The sequence below is a fragment of the Bos mutus genome, unplaced genomic scaffold, assembly GCF_027580195.1.
Source record: "Bos mutus isolate GX-2022 unplaced genomic scaffold, NWIPB_WYAK_1.1 CTG305, whole genome shotgun sequence".
In the NCBI taxonomy this organism is placed as follows: Eukaryota; Metazoa; Chordata; class Mammalia; order Artiodactyla; family Bovidae; genus Bos; species Bos mutus.
The window spans coordinates 60447-73451 of NW_027219797.1; the positions used below are offsets into that span (position 1 = coordinate 60447).

The 13005-nt window shown below is 36.2% G+C and overlaps 1 protein-coding gene across 1 annotated transcript; it reads right to left on the minus strand.

The window, feature by feature from the left end:
- Nucleotides 1-2514: 2514 nt before the first annotated feature.
- On the minus strand, nucleotides 2515-3458 carry LOC102284676 (olfactory receptor 8K3). The gene is given in 2 exon segments (XM_005911065.2): nucleotides 2515-2766; nucleotides 2769-3458. Coding segments are annotated over 2 exon segments (942 nt in total).
- Nucleotides 3459-13005: the final 9547 nt, after the last annotated feature.

Genomic DNA, 13005 nt, shown 5'->3' on the forward strand with positions numbered 1-13005 from the left:
GAGCCATAGAGAAGCCCCTAATGTCTTTATATCCCTCAGCAAAATCAACTATTTCTTGCAAGATTGTTGGGAAGATAATTAAGAATGAAATCTTTCAGTATATTCATGGTAACCATGGAAATATCTTCGTATGTCAGCTAAATAGGATTTTCCTGATATTTATTTTTCATTTCTTAATGGAGACAGCAAGTTACCTAAAACAGAGTTTTTTTTACACATGTACATACAAATTCTGTTTGTGTGACTAAACTTTTTTTCAGAGGTATGATGATGAATAGATATTGTGTTTCCAGGTAAGAGTCCTCAGTGCCCCCACCATGACCAACTTGATGCCTACAAGGGGTATAGAATCAGTGCTATATTGCAAATCATCAGACAATCTAGATATTGGTAAAATATGGCACCACACAAAATATACTATCTGTTTACCTGTAATGAAAACTCTTCTTAGCTTTCATGTGCTTCATAAAATACATATTGTGAACAATTTATGAATTCTTTTCTGCCCTCTGAGACTCTCTCTAAGGAGATGCCAAGCAATTTCTTGATCATCCCTGAAGCATTTGAAATCTTAACAGAAACAAGGGAGGAGATGTGGCTATTAGTAGTCTTGAGCAATTTGTGTTTCCCAGTAGCCTAGTCAGACTTATTTCTGTGCATTTCATTTTCCTTTTCCTCATACTTGCTGCTGATGCTGCTAAGTTGCTTCAGTCAAGTCCAACTCTGTGCGACCCCATAGGCAGCAGCCCATACTTAGGTTTGTATTAATTCTGTTCCTATGGTTCACCCTAATACAACCTCATAAGGATTTGGATTAAGATATATTTTATCCATAGTACAAGCCCTTCAGCATTCCTGTAGCTCCTCAGTAATCTCCTTAAGTAGATAGCATAATGGAGATGTATTAAGTCATTGTCTTATTTAAAATGTTTAAATGCATTAAATATAATAATATGATGTGTCTAGATAAGATCATGTTTCCTTTTTTTTTTTCATTTTAAAACTCTAGGAGAGGAATTAGCTACTTCTATTTTACATTCTCATTCCATACAACATCAGCATCATTTTATTACAGAACTCTCTTTCATTTGCTTTGTTTTCATTACATTTCAATGTACTGAAATGTTGAATTCAACATTTTCACTACCACATGCAATACCTACCCATTCTCATTTTTCTGTCTCAATTCACAGATTCTACTGTGCTTCATGTAAGCCTTGCATGATCAATATATTTTGCAGTATTGTCATATTTTGTGCACATATGTTTTATATGTCTACATATTATTATTGAACAGCAAATTGCATTGTTTAATGTAATTTGCTGATTATTTGTCATATACCATGATGTGGTTTTTTTTCTTTATTCATTACAGTAAAAAATACATAAAGAAAGTTGTGGATCTTTTCTTTATAAATGTATATGTTGTTGTTTTTTCATCCTCAGCTATCATGAACACTACTACAACATATAGGCCAATAAAAAGCCTTAAGTTTGACATGTTAATATGTTGTGAACAAATTCTACATGATACACACATCACATATCTGCCTCTGTGAGTGTTCCTGTGTAGACAGAGATAGAGACAGGACTTTTGAGTTTTTATGCCAGTCTGATTTGAGAGTCCATACCACAGATCATGGGAGAAGTGCTTGCTTTTTTCAAATGCCAAATTTTTAACAAAATATCACAGGGCATCACAAAGAAACACACAGAAACATCACAAGGAAACAAGGAAAATAGATCAATTCAAATAAACATAACTCTCCCATATATAAACAAACTGAGGACACAAACAGAGGTAGAAAGTAATTTAAAGAGAACCAAATCAAAAACTCAAAAGCCAAAAACATAACAATTGAATTAAAATTTTACTACCTGGTTTCACCAACAGATTAGAACAATCAGTAGTTAATAATCAAGGAATTAAACTCAAGTCATTTTAAAGTATTGAGTATGAGGAGTGAATAATAATAATACTAATAGTAATAATAATAAGTGAAGAGATACTCAGGGACTTAGACAACACCACTAAAATAGTTTATTTAAGGAAATAATAGGCAAGAATTCCCCACATTTGAAGAAAGACAGATAACAAAGTACAAATGCAAGAAACTAACACATATAAGTTGGGGAAAACTTCCATAACTCACACAGAAACATATTATGATCAAGTTGTGGCAATTAAGTCATTTAAATTTCCTTCTGTACCTACTATTCTTCCTTACCCTCACATAGCATACACACAGTCCTTGATTGCTCTGATGGTCTATTCTACTGTCCTCTAAAATATACTTAATTGTTATGCCTATATTTCATCACTTCTCAGAGATGGCAAAGGTTTTGCCTTTTTATTTTTGCCAATGTGTTTATATCACTTAGGAGTGTGACTATCAAATAGAATACTCCAAATTCATGATCATCTTATATGTATTTGCTTTTCCCTCTGGAAGCACCCACCACAAGGTGGAAAGTAGCCAACCTAGTTTGTAGGAATGACATTGACAGTGGCTTTTAAGGAAAGATATTGCAAAGTTTTTTCCATGTCCTTTGTAGTGCATATTTTACATCTTTGTTTCTTAAGCTATAGATCAAGGGGTTCAACATAGGAATAACAAGGGTGTAAAATATAGATGCCATTTTATCAGTGTCAAAGGAATGACTGGACTCTGGTTGCACATACATAAATATCAAAGTCCCATAGAATACAGTGACCACTGTCAGGTGGGATCCACAGGTAGAAAAAGCCTTCCACCTACCTTCAGTCTAGAGTTCATCCTGACAATAACTGTGAGGATGAGCAGGTAAGACACAAGGACTATTAGAAGAGAGAAAATCAAATTAAATCCTGTTAAGACCAGGATAATTAATTCAATTTCATGTGTGTTTGAACAGAGCAGTGATAATATGGGGAGACTGTCACAATAGAAATGACTGATGATGTTATAGCCACAGAAGGATGAATTAAAAATGTTTACAGTGACTAGAAGAGAAACTAATGTGCTATAGAGGTAGGGGATTGCCACCAGTGCCCGGAACACCCTTTGGGACATGATGACTGTGTAAAGCAGGGGGTGACAGATGGCCATGTAGCGGTCATAGGACATTGTGGCCAGAATAAAAATCTCACTAATAATGAACACAATGAAGAAAGCCAGCTGTGTGGCACACAAATGATAGGAAATTTTATTCTGATTCACAACAAAATTTACCAACATTTGGGGTCCTACAGATGTTGAATAACCCAGATCAGTAAGAGCCAGGTGCCTGAGAAAGAAGTACATGGGTGTCTGTAGCCTGGCATCCACCTTAGTGAGGATGACCATGCCCAAGTTGCCCACCACTGAGATCATGTAGATGATGAGGAAGAGCCCAAACAATGGAGCCTGCAGCTCAGGGCAGTCTGTGATTCCCATGAGGATGAATTCGCTCAGCACTGTTCCATTGTGTGTTTCCATTTAATCAGAGAACCTATTTTAATAGAGACATTGTATAGTCAATGATATCATTAATGAACTTTAGTGATTTCTTTTAGTTTACATACATGACATAAATAAAATAAATTTAAATTATATTTTAAACACAAAGAAAAAATTCTGCATCCTATAAATAAAACATACAAATATAAATAGAAATAAAAAAGAGAGGTAAATATACATCTGGAGAAAGAGAGAGACCTATAGTTTTTCAGTGATGAAGATTAACCCCTCAAAGAACATGTAACAGTATTTTGAGGCATTTTGGTTGACAGCACTGGAGGTACTGTCAGCACTGTCAGCACTCGAGATCACAGTGAGACTGGTATTTATCCTAGTATATTAGGGCTGCCCCCCAAACAACAAGGGGGCTTCTCCAATGGCTTAGTGAGTAAAGAATCTGCTTGCAATGCAGAAGACTCAGAAGACATGCGTTCAATCGCTGGGTTGGAAGATACCCTGGAGGAGGAAATGGCAACCCACTCCAGTATTCTTGTCAGGAAAATTCTGGATAAATTTTCTGTGGATAAAATCTGTGGGATCACAAAGTGTTTGACGTAGCAACAAGGAATTATACAGCCCAAAATGCCAAAGGGCCAAGACTGACCTGAGTTAGTAGATGTGTGGATATAGATATGGATTGATATAAATATAGATGAAGGAAACATGTCTAAAACATTTTATAAATTTTAGGTGCTGTTTTATATGTGAAGGTAAGCTTGTCTGTCATCTTTTTGTATAATGACCATCACACCATTATATTTACAAAATTAAAGTCACATAATATTACATACTACACATGCTAAACTTTACCTCATAAAAAATAAAACCCAAATTGCAATTATGTGTGGAAAGATCTAGAAGCCTTTATGTTAAAATAAGTTTATCTGAAAGCCTTTATGTCTATAGGGGGTGCAAGATGATAAAATTAATACATTTGACCAATATTGAACAGAGGTTTAAAAATAAGGGAGTTCTAACATATCATACCACACTGTTTTTTTGTTTTTGTTTTTGTCTTTTTTTTTTTTTTTTTTTTACAGGGAAACATTTCATATAACATACATGGGTTCATATAATCTCTGTTACAGCTATACGTTTTGTATATGCAAACGAGTACCCTGGCAAATATGGTAGGTTATTTCAATCTCTTTCCTGCCAGGTTGTTGGGAAGATATATGAGATTTAAACATTTAATTCCATTTATGTTATCTGAAAATACCCTTCAATGTCTAATACATAGAATTTTTGTGTGCATTTGCTTTTAATTTCTTAGTGGAGAAAGCACGCTACCTGATTTGGATTCTCCTTACATATGCATATATAAATTATTTTTGTGTGACTTCCTTCTTGGGTGTATGATGGTGAATAGACTGGGGACTGTGTTACCCAGGAAACAGCCCTCAGTGTCCCCACTCCCCCCATGACCCCTCCGCATGACTGCAACTGGGACCATCAGTGAGCTCTTGCTCTAGGTATTTTAATTTTCTATATAACTTAAAATGTGTAATATATATTTACTTAAAATGTAACATTTTTCTTCCTCCCCAACTACATTTTCATTAAAACTGACATATACTGAATTATTTGTAACATGGACAGTATATTTAGCCAAGGAGAAACCGAGATCACAATGAGGAAACTGAGCATCTTGAGAGACTGTGATGTAACTAAAATTGGTTTTAGATAATGAAGTTTCATAAATACTTCCTTTGGATAAAAGGGTTCTCTAGAGAAAAAGAAAAGTTTTAAATTGTTATATATTACACAATCAGTCAGTCAGTCAGTTCAGTTGTTCAGTCGTATCTGACTCTTTGCGACCCCAAGAACCACAGCATGCCAGGCCTCCCTGTCCATCACCAACTCCCAGAGTTCACTCAGACTCACGTCCATGTCACATACTGAAAAAAGTTAAAAAAGGATATACAAGCATACATCTGTATCTATCTATCTATGTTTATATGTATCATACATTTCCAGAATGTTTTTTGTCTGCTTTCACATTAAGGCTGCAAATAGCATCCATACAACATTAAATGCAGAGGTATAAGTACAGTGAATTAAAGATACATATGAATAGTCCTCAGAAGACATCATTCTTATCATGAATATTACTCAGAAAACAGAATGATACCAGACTAGAATGTAGATTTTTTAACGTGAAAAGAATTGACCAAGGTTTGCAACACTGTACAGTATGTGGTGATCAAAACCATCTCAAAGAAAAAGAAATGCAAAAAGGCAAAATGGTTGTCTGAAGAGGCCTTACAAATAGCTAAGAATAGATGAGAAGCTAAAGACAGAGGAGAAAAGGAAAGATACAGCATCTGAATACAGAGTTCCAGAGAATAGTAAGGACAGATAAAGAGCCTTCCTAAGTGATCAATGCAAAGAAATAGAGAAAAAAAAAAAAAATAGAGGAAAACAATAGAATGGGAAAGGCTAGAGATCTTTTCAAGAAAATTACAGATATCAAGGGAATATTTCATGCAAATATGGGCTCAATAAAGGACATAAATGTTTGGACCAAACAGAAGCAGAAAATATTAAGAAGAACTAGCAAGAATACACAGAAGAACCAAAAAAATTTAAAAATAAAAAAAAAACACAAAACTTAATGACCCAGATAACCAAAATGGTGTGATCACTCAATATGGCAGCAAATTTGCAAAACTCAGTAGTGGCTGCAGGACTGGAAAAGGTCAGTTTTGATTCTAATACCAAAGAAAGGCAGTGCCTAAGAATGTTCAAACTACCACACAGTTGCACTCATCTCACATGCAAGCAAAGAAATGCTCAAAATTCTCCAAGCTAGGATTCAACATTACATGAATCGAGAACTTCCAAATGTTTCAAACTAAATTTAGAAAAGGCAGAGGAACCAGAGATCAAATTGCCAACATCCACTGGATAATAGAAAAAGCAAGAGAATTACAGAAGAATATCTACTTCTGCTTCATTGACTGTGCCAAAGCCTTTGACTGTGGATCACAAAAAACTGGGAAAATTCTTAAAGAGATGGTAATACTAGACCACCTAATCTGCCTCCTGAGAAACCCGTATGCAAGAAGCAACAGTTGGAACCAGACATGGAACAAGGTGTCCTTTGCCAACAAAGGACTGTATAGTCAAAGCTATGGTTTTCCAGTAGTGATGCATATATGTGAGAGTTGGACCATAAAAAAGGCTGAGCACTAAAGAACTGATGCTTTTAAACTGTGGTGTTGGAGAAGACTCTTGAGCATCCCTTGGACTGCAAGAAGATCCAGCCAGTCAGTCTTAAAGGAAATAAATCCTGAATATTCATTGGAAGGACTAATGCTGAAGCTGAAGGTCCAATACTTTGGCCACCTCATGTGAAGAGCTGACTCATTAGAAAAGACCCTGATGCTGGGAAAGATTGAAGGCTGGAGGAGAAGGGGATGACAGAGGATGAGATGGTTGGATGGCATCATCAACTCAATGGACTTAAGTTTGAGCAGGATCCAGTAGATGGTGAAGGACAGGGAGACCTGGCATGCTGCAGTCCATGGGGTTACAATGAGTCAGACACAATGGAGTTTCAACAACTAAAAGAAAAGCAATCAGTTCAGTTTAGTCACTCAGTCGTGTCCGACTCTTTGTGACCCCATGAATCACAGCATGCCAGGCCTCCCTGTCCATCACCAACTCCCGGAGTTCACTCAGATTCACATCCATCGAGTCAGTGATGCCATCCAGCCATCTCATCCTCCATCGTCCCCTTCTCCTCCTGCACCCAATCCCTCCCAGCATCAGAGTCTTTTCCAATGAGTCAACTCTTCGCATGAGGTGGCCAAAGTACTGGAGTTTCAGCTTTAGCATCATTCCTTCCAAAGAAATCCCAGGAATGATCTCCTTCAGAAAGGACTGGTTGGATCTCCTTGCAGTCTAAGGGACTCTCGAGAGTCTTCTCAAACACCACAGTTCAAAAACATCAATTCTTCAGTGCTCAGGCTTCTTCACAGTCCAACTCTCACATCCATATATGACCACGGGAAAAACCATAGCCTTGACTAGACGGACCTTTGTTGGCAAAGTAATGTCTTTGCTTTTGAATATGCTGTCTAGGTTGGTCATAACTTTCCTTCCAAGGAGTAAGCATCTTTTAATTTCATGGCTGCAGTCACCATCTGCAGTGATTTTGGAACCCCCCCCCCAAAAAAAAAGAAAAAAGAAAAGCAATAGCAAGGGGAAAAAATGTCATTTTTTAAAATGTACTAATGCTTTACTAAAAAAAAAAAAAAAAAGAATAAGAAATAGAATTGATACTATTACAAGAAAAACAAGTATCAGGATTTTCTGTGAACTCTAGAAAAGTAAATAAAAATATAATATTCATAAAATTAGATTATGTTTGTGTTTATTGGAAATCCACATTTATCTCATCAAATACATTGCTTATAAGGTTTTGAACCTCTGATGTCCTAACCTATTACCATATACATGATTTCTTATATCAGAAATATGGCACTACAAATAGGAAACCATGAAGTGACATAAATCTTTGTTTATTTGCTTATGAAAGGCTACAGCCAAAAAAAAAAAAAAAAACTACACTGGTAAATGCTGATTTTCCTGTAAGATAAGGTGGGGGGGAGAGGGGGCATTGAAGATAATTTTTTTGTTTGTTTCACCAGCTTTAGAATTGTATGAAATGTATGAAACTACTTTTCCGTAGTTTACTGCTACTGCTGCTAAGTCACTTAATAGTTTACTACCTGTGCTGACCTTCTGATTATTATTTTTAGAACTATACTCTAAAAAATTATGTGTTTTTTGTCCAATTCCACTGGAAACTGAACTTGCTGGATTGCAGATTCACCGTAAAACTGGGTACTCGAAATCCCTAGCCTCCAAAAATTTCTTTTCACATCACAATGCAAGATGTAAAACCCTGGTTTTGCTCATCAAAACATCAGAAACACTCCCATGAATATATTGATTTAATTATTCATTAAAAACACAATATTTTGAGAAGGCAATAAGATCCCAGAGTCACTAACTGACTAAGGACTTGGAAGAACACCAAACTAGAAATTGACCACCAGCAGCTTTGTAATTAATTTTTTTTTTTTTTAATTACTGAATCTTCAGGTTTTCTTGTCCCACAGTTGTGTCTTTTTTATTCATACAATTAATTTATAGAAAACATTTGTTGCTATTGTTCAGTCCCTAAGTCATGTCAGTCTCTGTGATCCAATGGACTGCAGCACACCAGGCCTCCAAATATTAAATAATATGACACTGACATTTCAAAGATGCTTCTTAGTATTTGTGAAAATATTTGAACAGTTATAGGCAGGAAAAGGGTTGCAGTTCTATTCTGCTCATACATTATCAGTAGAAAGTTGTACATGGAAAAGAGCCAAATATCCTCATGTTTTGCTGTGATTTGTCATAGAATAAAACTGCTATCTTGCAAATGCCACCAAAGCTATCCATCTATGTTAAAATAAGGCACCACATGAAATATGCTATTTACCTGTAATGAAACCTCTGTTTGACTTTCTCATGTGCTTTGCAACACAAACAGTGAGAACAATTTATGCATTTTTCTCTCCCTCTCTGACTCTCCCTGAGGAGTTGCCAAGCAATTTCTTGACTGTCCCTGAAGCATTAAAATATCACAGAATGCAAGTAATGAAGTGTATTTATTAATAATCCAGAGCAGTTTGTATGTACCTGTAAATAAGTTACATACATTGGTTTCCTATTTTTTACCCTTTATTAATATTCCCTTTTTTCTGCTTTCATGGTTAATTTCTGTACCCATTTGGATAGCTGTGGTGCCCATTTGTTTAGCTAAATATCAGTCTAGTGTCACTGTGAAAATTATTCTTTTTTAAATTTTTATTAACTTTTAAATGAATAGACTTTCAGTACAGCCAAATGCTCCTCAAAATATAAGTGGGCTTCATCTAATCATTTGAAGGTCTTCAAAAGCAAACACTGAAGTCCTTTAAAGGAAAAAGTGTCTGTCTCTAGACACTATGTAAGTAATTAAATAAACTGAAAGTAACAATGCATTAGGTAGATTATATATATATATATATATATATATATATATATATATATATGCTGCTGCTAAGTCACTTCAGTCGTGTCCAACTCTGTTCGACCCATAGACGGCAGCCCACCAGGCTCCCCCGTCCTGGGGTTCTCCAGGCAAGAACACTGGAGTGGGTTGCCATTTCCTTCTCCAACGCATGAAAGTGAAAAGTGAAAGTGAAGTCACTCAGTCGTGTCTGACTCTTAGCGACCCCATGGACTGCAGCCTACCAGGCTCCTCCATCCATGGGATTTTCCAGGCAAGAGTACTGGAGTGAGGTGCCATTGCCTTCTCCGATACATATATAGGACAGGGAGCTATATTTAATATCCTGTAATAAGCCATAATGGATATATATATATATATATATATATATATATATATATGTATATATATACTGCTGCTAAGTCACTTCAGTTGTGTCTGACTCTGTGCAACCCCATAGACAGCAGCCCACCAGGCTCCCCCGTTCCTGGAATTCTCCAGGCAAGAACACTGGAGTGGGTTGCCATTTCCTTCTCCAATTCATGAAAGTGAAGTTGCTCAGTCGTGTCTGACTCCCAGCGACCTCATGGACTGCAGCCAACCAGGCTCCTCCATCCATGGGATTCTCCAGGCAAGAGTGCTGTAGTGGGGTGCCACTGCGTTCTAGTCTTTATCTATTTCCATATTCCACATTGATCCCTCCCCCCACTTTCCACTTTGGTAACCATAAGCTTTTCTTCCATGCCTCTAGGAGTTTATTTCTGTTCTATGCTAAGCTAGTTTGTAGCATTGCTTTTATTTATTTTTTTTTTTTCTCATACACAGGGTTATCGTTACCATCTTTCTAAATTCCATATACATGCGTTAGTATACTGTATTTATGTTTTTCCTTCTGGCTTACTTCACTCTGTATAATAGTCTTCAGTTTCATCCACCTCATTAGAACTGATTCAAATGTATTCTTTTTAATGGCTGAGTAATACTCCATTGTGTATATGTACCACAGCTTTCTTATCCATTCATCTGCTGATGGACATCTAGGTTGCTTCCATGTCCTGGCTATTATAAACAGTGCTGCGATGAACATTGGGGTACACGTGTCTCTTTCCCTTCTGGTTTCCTCAGTATGTATGCCCAGCAGTGGGATTGCTGGATCATAAGGCAGTTCTATTTCCAGTTTTTAAGGAATCTCACACTGTTCTCCATAGTGGCTGTACTAATTTGCATTCCACCAACAGTGTAAGAGGGTTCCCTTTTCTCACACCCTCTCCAGCATTTATTATTTGTAGACTTTTGGATCATAGCCATTCTGACTGGTGTGAAATGGTACCTCATAGTGGTTTTGATTTGCATTTCTCTGATAAAGAGTGATGTTGAACATCTTTTCAAGTGTTTGTTAGCCATCTGTATGTCTTCTTTGGAGAAATGTCTATTTAGATCTTTGGCCCATTTTTTGATTGGGTCATTTTATTTTCTGGAGTTGAGCTGTAGGAGTTGCTTGTATATTTTGAGATTAGTTGTTTGTCAGTTGCTTCATTTGCTATTATTTTCTCCCATTCTGAAGGCTGTCTTTTCACCTTGCTAATAGTTTCCTTTGATGTGCAGAAGCTTTTAAGTTTAATTAGGTCCCATTTGTTTATTTTTGCTTTTATTTCCAATATTCTGGGAGGTGGGTCATAGAGGATCCTGCTGTGATGTATGTCAGAGAGTGTTTTGCCTATGTTCTCCTCTAGGAGTTTTATAGTTTCTGGTCTTATGTTGAGATCTTTAATCCATTTTGAGTTTATTTTTGTATATGGTGTTAGAAAGTGTTCTAGTTTCATTCTTTTACAAGTGGTTGACCAGATTTCCCAGCACCACTTGTTAAAGAGATTGTCTTTAATCCACTGTATATTCTTGCCTCCTTTGTCAAAGATAAGGTGTCCATATAATGCGTGGATTTATCTCTGGGCTTTCTATTTTGTTCCATTGATCTATATTTCTGTCTTTGTGCCAGTACCATACTGTCTTGATAACTGTGGCTTTGTAGTAGAGCCTGAAGTCAGGTAGGTTGATTCCTCCAGTTCCATTTTCTTTCTCAAGATCGCTTTGGCTATTCGAGGTTTTTGTATTTCCATACAAATTGTGAAATTATTTGTTCTAGCTCTGTGAAGAATACTGTTGGTAGCTTGATAGGGATTGCATTGAATCTATAAATTGCTTTGGGTAGTATACTCATTTTCACTATATTGATTCTTCCAATCCATGAACATGGTATATTTCTCCATCTATTAGTGTCCTCTTTGATTTCTTTCACCAGTGTTTTATAGTTTTTTCTATATATAGGTCTTTAGTTTCTTTAGGTAGATATATTCCTAAGTATTTTATTCTCTTCGTTGCAATGGTGAATGGAATTGTTTCCTTAATTTCTCTTTCTGTTTTCTCATTATTAGTGTATAGGAATGCAAAGGGATTTCTGTGTGTTGATTTTATATCCTGCAACTTTACTATAATCATTGATTAGTTCTAGTAATTTTCTGGTGGAGTCTTTAGGGTTTTCTATGTAGAGGATCATGTCATCTGCAAATAGTGAGAGTTTTACTTCTTCTTTTCCAATTTGGATTCCTTTTATTTCTTTTTCTGCTCTGATTGCTGTAGCAAAAACTTCCAAAACTATGTTGAATAGTAATGGTGAAAGTGGGCACCCTTGTCTTGTTCCTGACTTTAGAGAAATGCTTTCAATTTTTCACCATTGAGGATAATGTTTGCTGTGGGTTTGTCATATATAGCTTTTATTATGTTGAGGTATGTTCCTTCTATTCCTGCTTTCTGGAGAGTTTTATCATAAATGGGTGTTGAATTTTGTCAAAGGCTTTCTCTGCATCTATTGAGATAATCATATGGTTTTGTTTTCAATTTGTTAATGTGGTGTATTACATTGATTGATTTGCGGATATTGAAGAATCCTTGCATCCCTGGGATAAAGCCCACTTGGTCATGGTGTATGATCTTTTAATGTGTTGTTGGATTCTGATTGCTAGAATTTTGTTTAGGATTTTTGCATCTATGTTCATCAGTGATATTGGCCTATAGTTTTCTTTTTTGGTGGCATCTTTGTCAGGTTTTGGTATTAGGGTGATGGTGGCCTCATAGAATGAGTTTGGAAGTTTACCTTCCTCTGCAATTTTCTGGAAGAGTTTGAGCAGGATAGGTGTTAGCTCTTCTCTAAATTTTTGGTAGAATTCAGCTGTGAAGCCGTCTGGACCTGGGCTTTTGTTTGCTGGAAGATTTTTGATTTTAGATTCTACATGTAAGCGATATCATGCGGTATTTGTCTTCCTCTTCCTGACTTCACTTAGTATGATACGCTCTAAATTTATCAATATTGATATAAGTGGCATTATTTCATTCTATTTTTATGACAACAGTATTTCATCATGTACACACACCACATCTTTATCTGTCCATCTCTCAGCGGGCAGGTGTCTTCCATAT